The 15834-nt window shown below is 40.7% G+C and overlaps 2 protein-coding genes across 5 annotated transcripts; one reads left to right on the plus strand and one right to left on the minus strand.

Moving 5' to 3' along the window:
• The first annotated feature begins 879 nt into the window (after positions 1-879).
• LOC133515111 (heme-binding protein 1-like) lies at positions 880-8206 on the plus strand. 3 transcript variants are annotated; one of them, XM_061847401.1, is made up of 5 exons: positions 880-1186; positions 4586-4724; positions 6148-6328; positions 7577-7727; positions 7803-8206. In XM_061847401.1, the coding sequence occupies exons 1-5, from the start codon at positions 1109-1111 to the stop codon at positions 7806-7808; spliced, it is 555 nt and encodes a 184-aa protein (XP_061703385.1). In that variant the 5' UTR covers positions 880-1108; the 3' UTR covers positions 7809-8206. The 3 variants fall into 3 exon arrangements, with proteins under 3 accessions (XP_061703385.1, XP_061703386.1, XP_061703384.1); XM_061847402.1 differs by lacking the exon at positions 7803-8206 and adding an exon at positions 6476-6545 and having other exon boundaries at positions 7577-7707; XM_061847400.1 differs by having other exon boundaries at positions 7577-8206.
• A 261-nt stretch (positions 8207-8467) lies between these two features.
• Positions 8468-15828, minus strand: wbp2nl (WBP2 N-terminal like). Of its 2 annotated transcripts, none has more exons than XM_061846522.1 (8): positions 15690-15828; positions 13852-13960; positions 13598-13736; positions 11587-11679; positions 11297-11494; positions 10869-10979; positions 9643-9725; positions 8468-9539 (listed from the first exon to the last, which is right to left on the minus strand). In XM_061846522.1, the coding sequence occupies exons 1-8, from the start codon at positions 15710-15712 to the stop codon at positions 9483-9485; spliced, it is 813 nt and encodes a 270-aa protein (XP_061702506.1). In that variant the 5' UTR covers positions 15713-15828; the 3' UTR covers positions 8468-9482. The 2 variants fall into 2 exon arrangements, with proteins under 2 accessions (XP_061702506.1, XP_061702505.1); XM_061846521.1 differs by lacking the exon at positions 15690-15828 and adding an exon at positions 15002-15161.
• Between the last annotated feature and the right edge of the window lie 6 nt (positions 15829-15834).

The raw sequence follows: 15834 nt of genomic DNA on the forward strand, positions 1-15834 counted from the left end.
GATTGCACACATCAGAGAAAGAAGGCAGAAGAGCAAGGTTAAAAATAAATGAATAAATAACACAAGTCCAGTATAACAGCCAGCTTGTGTGAAATTTCTGTACTCAGGCAAGGCCATTTTAGAGCGCCTTGTTGTTGCAGCATGGAAAACCCTTGCGACAACCTGGTGGATTATATTACTGTAAGCGGATGTACCTTCACAGCTCACACATGCAGGGATGTGTAGGCATGAGAATAATGTACAAAAATGTACATATTGGATTGACAGTTGAGGGGCGTGGTTACAGGACATTCAGTGGACACGCCCACAACTATCCGAGAGCAGAGACAACGGAAACCTTTTTCAGCAGTTTAGAACCTGAGTTTACATACTTGGTGAATCATTCAAATTTGACTGGATTGTTAACAATACTCTTTTCTATAATGTGTCAAATTTATACATTTATTTTCCTTTTACAGGGCCATTAAATGAGTACGAGCACAGCGAGGTGCTAAAAGGAAACAATTTCACGCGCTGACAATCGCTTATCCCCATTGTGCGAGCTGTTGTATGCTGCATACTGTAATTAACAGTAAATTTTTTACTTCTGCGCTTCAGTACATTTCAAGGTCTCCTCTTTTTACACACAGTAGGTAGAGGTACTTTTACTTATAATTAATTTTTCTACCTCTGGTGTCTTTGCTTGAATATGCTGGAGAGAAAACTGGACTGTGAGGAAGGCGGAGACACCGGCTATCAGAGTGGATGCTCTCTCTCTCTCTCTCTCCTCTCTCCTCTCTCTCTCTCTCTCTCTCTCTCTTCTCTCTCTCTCTCTTTCTCTCCCTCTCTCTCTCTCTCTCTCTCTCTCTCATGAAAAGAAAGATGAGAGCAGCGAGCATCTCCAACTTGTGCCGGCACAAGCACGTATATAAGCATGTGTTGATGAGGAGGGTGCAACCGGACAAGCGGCGTCCGCACTTGAGAACCAAGTGGATCCCCCGAACAGGTTCAGACGAGCCCAATTGGATTCGAAGCAACATTTGGCCACCAGTCAAGCGATTAGGGCGATAAAGAAGAGTCGGGCGGACAAAAGGTCAAAAGAAAAAGAGAGACGCTATAGAGGAGCAGCATGTTTGGAATGATCAAGAATTCACTCTTTGGAAACACCGAGGAGACAGAATATAAACTATTAAGCACAGAGACCAAGGTAAGGAAGGCATGTGCGCATTTAATCGTTTTCAAACACAAAATGTCAACTATGCCTTTTCTGCGTAAATATACCATGATGATCATTTTGTTCAGAATGGAGCCAAACAGAATATGGATTCTGACCAGTCAGATTATGTGCATTGGAATGAGGTCACCTCAGGGAGTGTGAGGGTGGGGGGTGGGGGGTCATGAAGAGCTTGACCTTTCCACATCGCCCTTCACCGGCATCCTTGTGAGGTTTGCTGTCTCCGTACATTGAAGAGAGTGCAGTGGCTAGCCAGTAATGTGTGTTCACTAAGGCAATGCCCTGCAGCTTCTTCTATCTGTTCAAGTGCTCCTTTGACCCACAATGCACTGCTGCGGATACGACTGCATGGAGGCATCCAGGCTTTGCTGATCATCCGTTGTGAATCCTCGGGCATATTTAGACTTTTGGCCAATTTGGCAGACCAGTGTGCACCAAACTGGGCATCCTGGCACAGCAAGGGTGTGTTCTTGGAGATCCGTCCTGGGGAGTGAGAATATAGTGGCAGAAAGTTCTTTTTTTTAAATTATGCTAGCACAAACTGTACTGGTCGAACATGATTTTCTGAATTTTATTTCTCGTACAGTCCACTTGATCCACATGCTAAAGATTTGTACCACCCAGCATCACTCCTTTCTTATTGTAAAAAGCTTGTCGTTTCTCAAAGTCATTGAAAGTTAAGACGATTTAAAATTTAGGTCCAGATCAACATGAAGCAGACGCTCATGATTTGCAGACCACATGAAACGATATGGCGGGCCGGCTCTGGCCCCCAGTCCTTCAGTGTGACACCTGTGCCTTACAACGTCAAACATTACCACAACATGAACAAAGTAATGGTTGAAAAAATACATTTGAAACTAAGCATGATTAACTTTGTAAAGGCAAAACCTTCGATGCACCTGCTCTATTGGCTCTCAAATGGTAATGTTTTCAAATGTGTCGTTGGGAAGGAGCAACTGATTTTACCCAACAAAATACGCCAAATCTGTAAACTGGAATTGAGCTGAAACAACCGATCCTTGAAATCAGAGATAGTCATCTAAGCCCTCGGACACCCATCTGACTCTGACACTCTACACGCTTAATTAAAACTGAGAAAGAATGGAGAGCAGCTACCTGGTGTGTGCATGCACACAAGCAATATAAAAATATTGTAATTCAATGGCTTTGGATAACTATAAAAAGAACACAACATGGCCAGAAATTACTAATCAGTGTTGATAAGCGCAGTTAAAGAAGCACACAGAACATTGATGTGTGTGTGTAGTGAATTAATTGCATTAGTTACATCCAGTAAGTCAAGCTTACATATTTTGTTGTGTGACAAAGTCTTCCTGGCTGTCTTTCTGACTTTGTTGTGCAAAGTCACTATAGCGGACAGAATAGATTAACATTACAGAGCAATTTGATATCTTTCTCAAACTTAAATAAGTCAAGATACATATTTTATAGGAGAAAAATCAAAAAGGAAATAAAAATCACATCACAAAAAGTATATATACTGAAATAATGCTGATCTTAACGAAGTCACTAATATTCGGAGCATGAAATCTGGGCCTATTTTATTGAACACAAAGTTATTCAAATGTTTTATGAACGGCAACAGGTTAAAAGTACCTTCTGCCATCAAGTACAAGAGCATTTATTTGGTCTCCCAGTCACTATACTGAATGTTGCTAATATACAGATATCCACCCATGCATCCATTCATCTTCTTAGCCGCTTATCCTCAGAAGGGTCGCCGGGATTGCTGGAGCCTATCTCAGCTGTCAACGGGGAGGAGGGGGGGTACACCCTGAACTGGTTGCTAGTCAATCGCAGGGCACAGGGAGACAGACAACAGCCGCACTCACAATCACACCTACAGGCAATTTAGAGTGTCCAATTAATGTTGCATGTTTTTGGGATGTGGGAGGAACCCGGAGTGCCCGGAGATAACCGATCCAGGCACGGGGAGAACATGCAAATTCCACACTGGGGGGATCAAACCCAGGGCCTCTGAACTGTGGGGCCAACGCTTTACCAGCTGAGTCACTGTGCCGCCCCGCATACACAGATGAACAAGGAAAACAAGTAATGATTTTCATATTAAATAATATTTTCTTGACTATCCGTGTGAATTTGTGGTATATGTAAAGTAAACATTACAAGCAGAACAAATGGCATTAGAATGACCTTTAAAGTCCTGTGCCTGCAACTTTGAAACAAAAACAATGATTCACTTTATGTATAATCATAATAAAGGAGACGAAGTTGTGGCTCCCATTTGTGACCTGACCCCCCCACCCCCACCTCAAAACATATTAAGGTCATTGCGTCGCTGCGAAGTTGTGCGGCTGCACTCCGCATTAACCCCGCTAAATCACATGAAGAGGCGCTTGCATCATGTTAACAGGACGCTGGAGGCTGGGGGAGCGAGTCGTGTTGTCGACTGCGTTATGTAACGTTGTGTATCCACGTTGAGCCTGACTGAACCCAGTGCAGCAGCAGGAGACGTTAGATCACATCAGTGCAAAATATGTTATCCCCTGAATTTTTTTTATTATTATCATCATCATCTGGGGCACATTTGTTTGGCATAACCACTTCATGTCCAATTGTGCAGACACAAACATCAAACAGAGCCACGTGCCGATCCTTTCATGTTCACGGCCCTGCGTCATGCCACTTAACCTTGTGCCTCAACTCATACAGAAAAGTGTGTTGACTCTTGTATACTGCACAGTAATGAAAATGGACAAATGTCATCATTCTTTAATCCCGAAATATGATGAATTTACCTAACGTGGCTTCTTCCTCTTCTTTTTCTTTCGACTTGTTCCGTTAGGGGTCGCCACAGCGTGTTATCTTTTTCCATCTAAGCCATCTTCTTCTCTAACACACACAGTGTTCATGTCCTCCCTCACGACATCCATCAACCTTTTCTTTGGTCTGTTTCTCCACCTGCTCCGTGCTTTCACTGCAAATCACACTATCACCTGTGAACATCATAGTCCAAGAGTATTCCAGTCTAACCTCATCTGTCAGCCTATCCATTTCTACCGCAAACAGGAAGGGGCTCAGCGCAGATCCCTGATGCAGTCCCACCTCCACCTCACGTGACTTATAACACACAATTTTTTTTTGTCCAAATAATCCAAAGTTGGTGTAAACTGAGTCTGTTCAATTAAGCATTATGTGCTAAAACAACAACAAAAATGGCATTAATGGAAACAATCCCTATTGGTGAAAGTTCAAACCAGTCCTGAGAACTGTCTGTGTTTCCACCACAATTGTATAGTAGAAACTTGAACGTCATTCGTGTTATGCATTGCTGTCGTTGATTCACTAAGGCTGACCCAAAACTTCCTCCTTTCGCGTCTTCCCTAGGATGGAGTAAGATTTGAGGTACGGCGCTACGACGCCGCCAAATACGCGGTGATTTCCTCTGAGGGGCGCACTTACGACCAGGTGACAGGGGAGCTGGTGAGGAAGCTGCTGATGTACATCGGTGGAAGCAATGAACAAGGTCGGACCTCATAGCAGATCTTGGTCGTAGCTGTTTTTGTCTGACTGGATTATCATCCATGCTGGGCTTCGCGCAATAGTATCACAGAAAGAAGCTCAGTGCTCAAAATGCAGAAACTGCATGAATCTATTTTAGGTTACTGCCCATCTTCCAAGTTCTTCCAATTCAGGATTTACCCAACCTTATTCAACTCTTCATACCACCACTAGCACATGCTAATTACAGAAACAATCAATACTATACAAAGACGTAATATAACAGCACAAAACTGTGCACTTCCATCATCTTGTACTTTCAGCCACAATGCAGAACCCATGATCATAAGTGAGGGTAGGAACGAACTTCGACTGGTAAATTGAGAGCTTTGCCTTCTTCACCACAACTGACTGATACAAAGATGCGTTGAGCCACCTGTCGGTCTCCCATTCCATTTTTGCCTCACATATGAACAAGACCCCAAGATACTTGAACTCATCCATTTGTGGCAGGATCTCATTCCTGACCCCGAGAGCTCACTCCACTCTTCTCCAACTGATGACCAAGGTCTCATACTTGGAGGTTTTGGGTTTCATCCAGCCGCTTCACACTCAGCTGTGAACCATTCCACTGAGAGCGGGAGATCACGGCTTGAGGAAGCCAACAGAACCACATCGTCTCCAAAGGGCAGATACAGATTGAGACCACCAAACCGGACACCTTCGAGGCCTCATTTGTGCCTAGAAATTCTGTCCTTAAAATTTCTGAACAGAATCAACAACAAAGGGTCTCTAATCCTCACCTGAAACAAATATGATATTCTGCTGACAAAACGGACTAACCTCTGACACCAGATGTCCAGGGACGCAACAGAAAGGGGTTCGGTACCACACACTCCCCAAGCATCCCCCAATTGGGTTCCCCAAAGGACACAGTCAATCACCTTCTCAAAGTTTAAAAAACACATGTACCTGTAGACTGGTTGGGCGAACTCTAATGGACGCTTGAGGATCCTGCAAGGATGTAGAGCACGTCCACTGGTCCATGGCCAGGATGAAAACCACAGTGTTCCTCCTGAATGTGAGATTCGTCTTCCCCTCCTCTCAACCACCTCTGTATGGACCTTACCAGAGGGACTGAAGAAGTGTGACCTTCACTACATTTTTATCACAACCCTAGTTGAGAGTGGTCCAATTTTTAGAATAAATATTGCCAAAACCATGAGGTTTTAAATTCTCGCGCTATGCGTTCATCTGAGATGACACGCTGTGGCGACCCCAAACGGGACAAGTCGAAAGAAACTTACTATAGGCAGTCAGTGCAAAAGTGGAAAAAAAACAATACTAAACATGGGAAACGTGCTGTACGAGTCGTGCAACACTAGTGGCATTCACATTTAGAGGTTCCACTTTGCTTGACCTAACTCCAATATTCTGATCTCAACAAGGTGAGGCCATGGGTACAGCAGCACCCACCATCATCACCGTCTACCCTAGGAATGACGGTGTTCTATCCCGTCGTCTGGTGGTCGCCATCCGCATACCTACCATCTACCAGCAAAGCCCCCCGACACCCACCGACAGTACCATTAGGGTCGAGGAGCGGCCTGGCATGACTGTCTACACACTGTAAGTGTCTTGAACAGTGAAATTTACAGTAAGGCATGGAAGTCAAAATTTGGTCTAATGAGGACAGCAGTACATAAGATGTTTGAACAAATATATGTATATATTTTTAAAAATCATAATTTTTAATCATCCATTCATTTACTCCAGGCTCAAGGGCAGTGACTCAGTTCCCTTTTCCCATGACCATGTTGATAGCCTTCAACCTGAAGACAACATTGTAAGGCATTTTGTTGAATTTTTGGCACGATGAGGGTGCCAGACGCACAAGATGTACTAGATCTCAATAACCATCAGAATGCTTTAATGAGTGCAGATTTGATTCGCGTTTGCGAATTGGGTTCCTTTTTCTATAATGTAAACAGGTGACACGTCGTCACGGAGCTCATTGGAAAAAAAAATATTAACAGTAAACGAATTTGTCAGTGGCAGGCTGTATGTTTGGTATTTGGGGATCCAGGAAGCTACCTAAATGAATCCCTCTCTTAATACCACACAATTATAGAAACCATAAATACGAAACAAAAATCCAATATAACATCGTGCAACGTAACCAAAGAGCTCCTCTGGGGCAGGTCAAAATCTATATTTGTCTACTGTAATTTTCGGCCTCCAAGCCGCGACTTTTTTCACACACATTCAACCCTGCAGTTTATGCGGTGTTGCGGCTAAGTTGTGCATTTTTTCTAATGGTCGCAAGGGGGCACTCGCGTGGAAAAGGTAGGAATGTGACTGGTGGAATATATGTGCCGAGGAAGTGTCTTTTACTGGCCCTGTTAGCGCTGCGCTAGCGTTACCACTATGCTAGCATGTTGCTGCTGTATTACTGGCGTGTCTCAGTGATATTTACCGGTAAGTTTTATCTTAACCGGCCCTGTTAGTGTTTGTTTGAGAGCGGCGCTAGCGTTAGCGCTAGCTTTAACGCAGTGCTAGCGGCACGCTAACGCTAGCACTGCACTAGTGTTAAATTCTGTGTACTGTCTTTCTTTGTAAATATCTTGCGTTTGAATGTGGGTTTCAATATGGGCACTTGCAGCTTTTACACTGCTGTGGCGTATGTACTATATGGTATTTCCTTTACAAATGTACTCGGTGAGGCTTATAACCAGGTGCGCTCTGTAAGCCAGGAACTACGGTAATAACATGACGAAGCACAAACTCCCCAGTTAAAGGAAAAAAAGTTTTAAATGATAGTTGAAACTTTATGATACCCGTTCCACACCTGATTGCATTCTTATTACCCCCACGCAGGCAATTTGGAGGTTTCGCAGGTGAGAGCGAGTTCCGCGCTGAGGCCTTGCGTCTGACACGCACTCTGGGCGAGACGGCGCCATTCCAGCGCAAGCAATACTTCTGCTGCAGCTACGACTCGCCAATCAAACCTTACGGCCGCCGCAATGAGGTGTGGTTCATACAGGAAGAGCCGTAGCCATTCTGATATCAAACCATACTGACGGCTTCCATGACACTTCCACAGCTCTAACTCTTGACTGGAGAAAATAAGACAGTACTGTGACTTCCCATATTTTTCTTCTTTTTATTAAACCCATTCCTGACTATTCAATTAGGAACTGTAAATAAATCTGGAGGTTAAGCAAAATAATGGTCCTGATGTAATACTGAGTGAATGGCACCAGAGCATTCTAGCTCTTTGTATTGTGGTCATCAAAAGCTTTGTGATTGTGATTTTACAAATCATGTGCAAAACTTTTTCATGTAGTTGTGCGAAATAGAGTTTTATTTACATCCCTGAAAATGTTAGTGATACATCTGTAGTGTGACTCTCTGTGACAAGAGTGACTACTGTAAGACTCATCTTTCAGAAATTAATAAATATTTGGTTAATGTAGTGTTAATTTCATCATTTGTCACACTGGGATATAACAGCAACTGTGAATCATTTCATTATTGTGGTTTTTTTTTTTTTTCCTTCGGTGATTTAAGGACTCAAAGAAATTAAGAAGACCCTGAAATAATGGTAATCATTGATTTATGAGTATGCGCTACAAGGCTTTTGTTCTCATTTTTTCAGAATTGCCCAAGAGTACCGTAATTCTCGTGTTTTCAGGAATGTCAAAATACAATGCCTCTTATGTAGAAGAAATGTGTACAAATAAAAAAAAAAAAATACTGAGGCTGAAATACTATATTCAATAAATGACAACTTTATTAGACTTCAGTTAACAAAATTTTGCCAAGCATTAATTTACAGACATTTGAAGATTAAAGCAAACGTAGATCCACGCCAAGAAAAATGCTTTTAGGTGTGCAAAGACCAGTAATTGGGTGTTAACTGCTAAATAAGAAATACATGCTTTAGCCCTCAGAAGTTCTGACAGGGTGCTGTGTTCCAAATGATGAAGCCCGGTAACCGCATGCTGGCGCAAATACAAGGATGGTTTCAACTTGCCTTTGCATACATGAATACAAAAGTGGGTAAGAGCACAGAGTACCTCACATGAGCCCCACGTTTCCACGAGAACCATTGGAAACCCGAAATATTGCACACTTTTGAAGACCTGCATTTCAATGAATACAGCAAAAATGTAGAATTTGGGCTATCTAGAAAATGCACTTACTGTCAACAATGGAAAAGCGGGATCGTTTTGGTCACATGTACGGTTGGATATGCCATTAATAGCCAAAAGTATGAGAATCAGGATATATGGAGGCCATAAATGTATCACTAAAATCTATCCAACCCATTCCTGCTATTGAACACCAACTAAAATAAAACCACTCCATTCAAAAACTGTATTGGAAATACACAGTTCTTTAAAGGATACTGCAAAAATACAATGCTAATAATTTTGGGTGTTAGTTAATAGCTACAAGAATGAACTCCATGAAAGTCTAGCTCAGTCATAAAAAAAAACTAATAATAATAATAATAATACATTCATCATTCCACTGCCTCCTTTTAGCTCCAAACTGTCTTCTTTACAAGATGTCAACAAATTTTACATTTAAAATTATGGTCACATTGGACTTTTTGACTTGGGGGGAGAGAACAAGTTGCATGATGTCACTTCAAAACTATTTTGAAACAATGTGGCTATTTTTCAGAGATTGAATTTGATTTTCTTTAATATGCTGTACGTTGCCATCAAGGATCCATCCCAAGATGTACGCGGGGAAGTGTCACGGTACCTGAGCCTTAGTTGTCTTTCTTTTCAGGAGAGTTTGGATAAGGTGCGTATGGAGGAGGCAGCTCCTTTATGGAAACAAAAACAAAAATATAAGATACATTTTAGTGTACAAGCACCAATGCGGGACAAAGACTTCCCCACAACTGCACGAGAAGACAAGTAACTGACCGTGGGCACGTACACATTGTGCGGATTGCTGGGATTGTAGTATGCGCTGCCTGCTGCTTCTGCTGCCTTGGCGTTACCTGGGCCTGGAAAAAGAAAGAAAAAAAAACATGACAGAAGATAAGTGACCACTAAACATACAACCACATACAGACAATATTAAGCATTATTTAACTAATAAGACCCATTACAACAAATGACTGGTGTGCTCAAGTTTAAACAATAAAAGTAGCACTCTAGCACCAAGGAACTATGTTGAAGTGACTTGCGAAACTTTATTTGGACAAAAGTAAAGCTTAGCCACAATGTTGTGACATTTTGGTGGCAAGAAACTATGTTGATGTGAACTGAGGAGTTTCATTTTAACAGAAGTAGTGCTTTGCCCCTACTTGTGACATCAATAACCAACTGTAACCATTTCAATGCGGAGTCAAATACGCACATATATTCACTATTGGCGGCACGACTCCCTTTATGTCCCCTGCTTTTGTAGCATGTTGAGCCTCAACTTGCAGGGCAGCACCAAAGAGATACATTGAGCGCAAGAAGAAGAGGCAGCAAGTTTCACTCTAACCTCCAGTAGTAGTTGTATTGTCCTATGTGATGTTTGCATGTGTTACTGCCCCATGTGTGTTCATGTGGAAATTGTTTGCCGTTTATTCCACTATAACCTCTAAGCAAATATCCACTAGTCCATTTATGGGAGCTTATATACTTGTTACCTATTCAGCGAGAAGACTGTTGTCAGATGGAATTATTTTGTTTGGTTGAAAATGTACTGTACAATGTTTGATTCTCGACAACAAACTAATTGTCCGAGAGAGGCGTTTTGTGGGTGTGTTTAGGAAGAGATAAATCTCCAAACACAGTGAGAAACTGAAGTCATAGTGGAAGGCAGTATGAGGTACAACAACCGGCAGCTCCCAGAATCATCATCAAAAACTCTGCAATCACACCCTGAGGATTCAGTCGTCTCACAATAAAAACCATGCCCAATAGAGATTGCAGATTTAAAAGATTTAAAAAAAAAAAATAAAAATCATATGAGTGGTAAAAAAAAAAAAAAAGGGGATTTACAGGGCATGAGAGAGATCATGAGATCCACTATTTTTTTAGGTTGCATGAAATGATTCACTTTGGGCCAGATGGATCACATCTGACGGGTGCAGTGACGCAGACATGGAAAGAGGAGAACTAAAGACAGAAGGATGGAGGGGCAGGGGGCAGACCTGGAGGTGGCGGAGCTGTCCAGTTCTGCGGGGGTGCAGCCCAGTTTTGAGGGGGGCCTGGATAAGGAGGAGGCGGGGCCATCATGTAGTCAGACCCTAATGGGTACATTCCTGAAACACAAGAGAAATCTCAAGGTCAGAAACGATCACTGTACTGACAGAACATTTTCTACTTCACATTCTCTTTGCAATTTTCTCTCATTTCAATTGCATAAGAAACAGGAGAGAACAATAAGTGGGAAAGAAAATGAAATGATAGATCTCCGTGATCTTTTATTAGGTAATGATTTCTTTTCTCCATTATTTCATTTATTTCCATTAGCTATACTGCAATAACCTTGCCGTGTACCAAAGCTCCCAAGTTAAAATCGTCTTCCATTGGGACCCGTCTTGTGTGCATATGAGCAATTTTAAACTTGATTTTGCACCTGCAGCAGCTGTTGGATACGGGTAGCCCATATTGCCACCAGCAGGAGGGGGCGGGTAGAATCCATTCTGCTGGGGAGGGGGTGCATAAGGATATGCTTGGGGATCGGGTGGGGCTGGGCCATAGCCATTCATCATTCCAGGAGACGGGTAGCCATGATATGACGCGGCACCATTCTGGGGAGGAGCCCCACGAGAAGCTGTAACACAATGAGGTAACAAGTTTTGCAATAACTTCTACCAAAATGGTGTCATAACAGAGCAGTGCAATAACGGAAAGTCATGTGGAGACCATTTGTGGCCAGTTTGAAGAGATGCTGGCCAAGGTCGATGGCACCTCCGTTGGGGAATGACATCTTGAAATGGGCTTGACCCTCCCAGCCACCTGGGAAGGGAAGAGACAATATTTCAGTGGGTTGACAAAAAGGCTCTAAATAACAGCATAAAAACACATTAAAACATAAAAGTTACACAAAGGAAACTATCAAGTCAAACATCCAAAAATGTCTTCCAGATCCAGTCAGGGGAAAAAAAAAAAAAATAGGAGCCCACCCTCATTTCTTCACTGTCTTGCTCATTTTTAATTCCCAGTACTACTAAAGGTAAATTTGTTTGGACAATTATAATGATGACTGTACATTACTACAAGGAAGTAGAATGAACAAAACAAAACAAAAATGAAGAAACAAAAGTGGTCCCATAATTTTTCCATGGCTATGACTCGTAAACTTCAACTCAGTGCTTATCTTGTTGTCAGTCGTGTTATGATGCCACAACTTACACCGGTCCAGTATTAATGATGGCGAAACGGGAAAAACCATGACCAAGAGGGTCGAGGATTAACATGTTATATTACACTTCACATACAGTAGCGCCACTACATAAGATAGTGGTAGGTACAATACCAGTCAAAAGTTTCATCTCTGCTGAAGAAGCTTTTTTTTTTTTTTTTTTTTTTAACTTTTCTACAACGTTCACATAGGTTATTGATATAAAATGTAAAAGAGAAAGTCAAATAACTAAATAAATAAAGGTCCAAAACTTCTTCAAATCAAATGCTGGTTACATTGCGGGCATAAGAGCATACCCTGGTACAAAATTCACTTATGTGAAGCGACTCACCTCTCGAATTAAAGCAGGAGTGTCAAACACATTTTTGTCGTGGGCCACATAGTAGTTACGGTTTCCCCTCAAAGGGCCATTAAGACAAAAACGATAAAAATTAGTATTGTCATTATTATTTACACGTAAAATTTATGTACTAGTTTTGGAATCAGAAATCAAGGGTAAAGGGTTTTTATACTATTGTTGAGCTGAAACACAAAAATGCTTGCAATCTCTCATTATCATTTATGATATGACAACTGGAGATTTTGATACAGATTTTAACAAAAAAAAAAATCATGGACGTTCATACACATGATTTGTCTTTGTGGGCCACGTATCTGGCCCCCGGGGTTTGAGTTTGACACCTGTGAATGAAACGTTCTTTCTAGTATTTGAGATGGTATATTCACTGTTTGGTGCCTCGGTATATATGTGCAATATGAATTAAAATGATCCATGCATTCCCGAGTTCATATTTTTCTGTTGAGGCCTAAAATCAGGTCGTTTGAATTTCTCCAGATTATCTGCATCACTAGCAAAGAATTCCGCCCCCAAGCCGGCGGTGCCAAAACACACGTGCTCTCATCAGTGAGGGTTTGGTTTTCTCCAATGATCCAACGTAACGGAAGAAAGGAGGGGGCGGGGGTCCTTCGCCAAATATAGACAAAGTGGACACAACACTGGGTTAAACAGAAGTAACTGTCAGGGACCTTTTCTGGGCACTCAAATGACAAAACCAAGTTGTATTTTGAATAAAATTGACTCATACACAGTCCATGTTAGAGAGTCACTCTATTATGGTCCAAGTAGCCAAAATACATGACTTGCAATTTATTTTTAAAAAGTGTGAGAGAATGAAGACTATTTCGGTGAAAAATGTCAAATCCACCATCATCGACGTTTCTCTGCACTTCCTTCTACGTGTCAAAATGCAAAAACTCCATTTTATTTTTTTCATTTTTACACTATGACGGGAGTGTGAAAATTCTGTAAAACACTCCTACAATTAAGATAGGTTTTACGATGCTGATTGTTTTGAATTTGATTAAATTTAGTTCACTGTTAGGAAAGAACGGGGTTAATTTAGTCAAAATTATTTCCTATTTAATTCAATATTTGAATAAATCAGTGGTCCTGGAACAAAGTGTGTTGGACCCTTTAGTTCAACTGTGCTTAAAATAAAACAGGACACCTACCACCTGGCTCAGCTGACACTGTGCCTTTAATGTAGTTGGCAGCAAAAACGGGCTGCTCGATGCTGCAGCCCTTCATCAGATAATAGGGGAACATGGCAGAACCAAGGCAACCCTTTGTATTACTGGACACAAACACCATCTAAGCCAGCACCAAAAAAAAAAGAGGACATGAAAGCACATTAGAAGAGTTAGGTCAACTTCCCAAAGAAAAGAAAGATAAACAGCAAATTACTCTAATGTAATGTAGGCAGTACCCTGTATGGTGTGAGGTACACAGTACCCTTGTTGGTCCCCTTCAGTAAATCTGTTTTGCAGGCAACATCACTGAATGACAGCTCCACATTTTTACATTCCCTGAGCACACTGGTGAGTCAAGAGAAAATCAAAGTTGAAAACAAAAAATGTGAACAGTGAACCACCAACAAGAAAAAAAAAAAAAAAACTGTAGGACCAAACAACTATTTCGTGGAAAACTCACATATTTGCACCTATCTGTGTATTTTGGGGATTTTTCTCAATGTTTTAAGATTGCGCTATATACCCACACGCACGTACACACACTGATACAAAAAGCTATCTAGTGCAACATATGATACGTTGAGTTCTGAACTAAAAAGTCATTAATTTATTTCAGTTATATTGGATCTATTAAACATTCGGGAAAACGTGTTTCAGAGGGCAAATTCCTGCTTAATTCCTTCATTAAAAATAAAAAAAATTGTTTCTCCATTAATCGTGATGTAATATTTTAGTTTCTCAAAATGGTGACTTTTAGTTTGTTTTTTTAAATATAATTATAAAAGAAACGTCGATTTTTTTTAATCCATGAAATATTTCACTCTAAGTCTGACTGGGAATCTCTATTAATTTTACTTTTTAAATTGAACTACATAAATTGAGCTTTTGACACTATTCTTATTTACTAGCTACCTAATACTCCTAGAAAGTGTTTTTTTTTTTAAAGCAAATCCTCTTTATTTTTTGTGTAAAACAATGTCGCCAGTTGGTTTTGTGTTTAAACCCTTAATAAAAGCAGGTATTCGATTCGATTGAGACTGTTGACATGATGTCAACATTCACCCGAGATACTGACTTCCTGTTTTGAAAGTTAGCTTCAGCCACCGACCTTTTACCGTGTATCATTTATGAGCCAAGACGACAGAGAACACTTATTTCCTTGAGTACGACCAATTTGGTAATCCGTTTAGATAACATGTATTTTTTTTAGCATCACGTGGATACTGCCAGCGACACAGTTGCGTTAGCCAAGCTGTGCTAAAGCTAAACTAGGCCACTAAACTACGTAGCTGTTGACTGGAAACTAAACCGGCCAACAGTAAAGGCGACATTGCCCTCATTTGTTCCATCAAATCCGTCTTATTAAAATAAAAGGACTGAACGTACCTTTCACCATTGTTGATCAACACTCCCCCGTTTTGAGAGTGGTTTCTATTCAACGCCATTGCTGTGAAGAAGCTGTTGTGTTTGCTCGTAACGGGAGTTTTGTTTGTGCTCCCCTGACAGGGACCGTGACGCACCTCATAAGAGTTACGTCACCACTCCAGCTGTACACTTCGTAATTTCCCGAAGAAGAAGCACATTGGCACAGAGGCGTTTCAGTAGTTTTTACAATAATAATAATAATTTTTAAAAAAATCATTTTACCACAACTTTTTAAGTTCATTGTACAAATTATAATAAATACAATGTTTAATTTATTCATCTATGAATACAATCAACTTTTTGATACTATAAAACAGTTCAAATCTTTAAGATTATATTTTATCTAAAAATATATATTACGCATTGGACAATCATTTTGATTATTTACATTTAATGTCATAGTGAATCAACCGAACATTGAATTAAATACAGGTCAAATTGCTTATTTTTATGTAAAAAAAAAATCATCTTTTTATTGTCTTTATAAATTACTATTCATTAAATTATGATCGTTTATAATGAACCAACTCATAAATACATTTTACAGTAATTAGTTTTAAGAAATGACTAAAAAATGGCAATCTCTTCAAAAAAAAAAAACGTTTAGTAGTAATTTTCACGCATAGTGTTGGCTTGCATAAATACGTACATCTTGGTTAAATTTGACGTCATTGCTGCAATACAGTTTATGTCTCCAAGTGGGAGCCATCATTACATTTAGGCCAACTTTACTTTAATGAAGATTAGTTTTCCGGGCTTGGCCTTTGTCCCTCGTCGTGGGTTCCTGCAGGCTC

This window comes from Syngnathoides biaculeatus, chromosome 16, assembly GCF_019802595.1.
Source record: "Syngnathoides biaculeatus isolate LvHL_M chromosome 16, ASM1980259v1, whole genome shotgun sequence".
NCBI classification, from domain to species: Eukaryota; Metazoa; Chordata; class Actinopteri; order Syngnathiformes; family Syngnathidae; genus Syngnathoides; species Syngnathoides biaculeatus.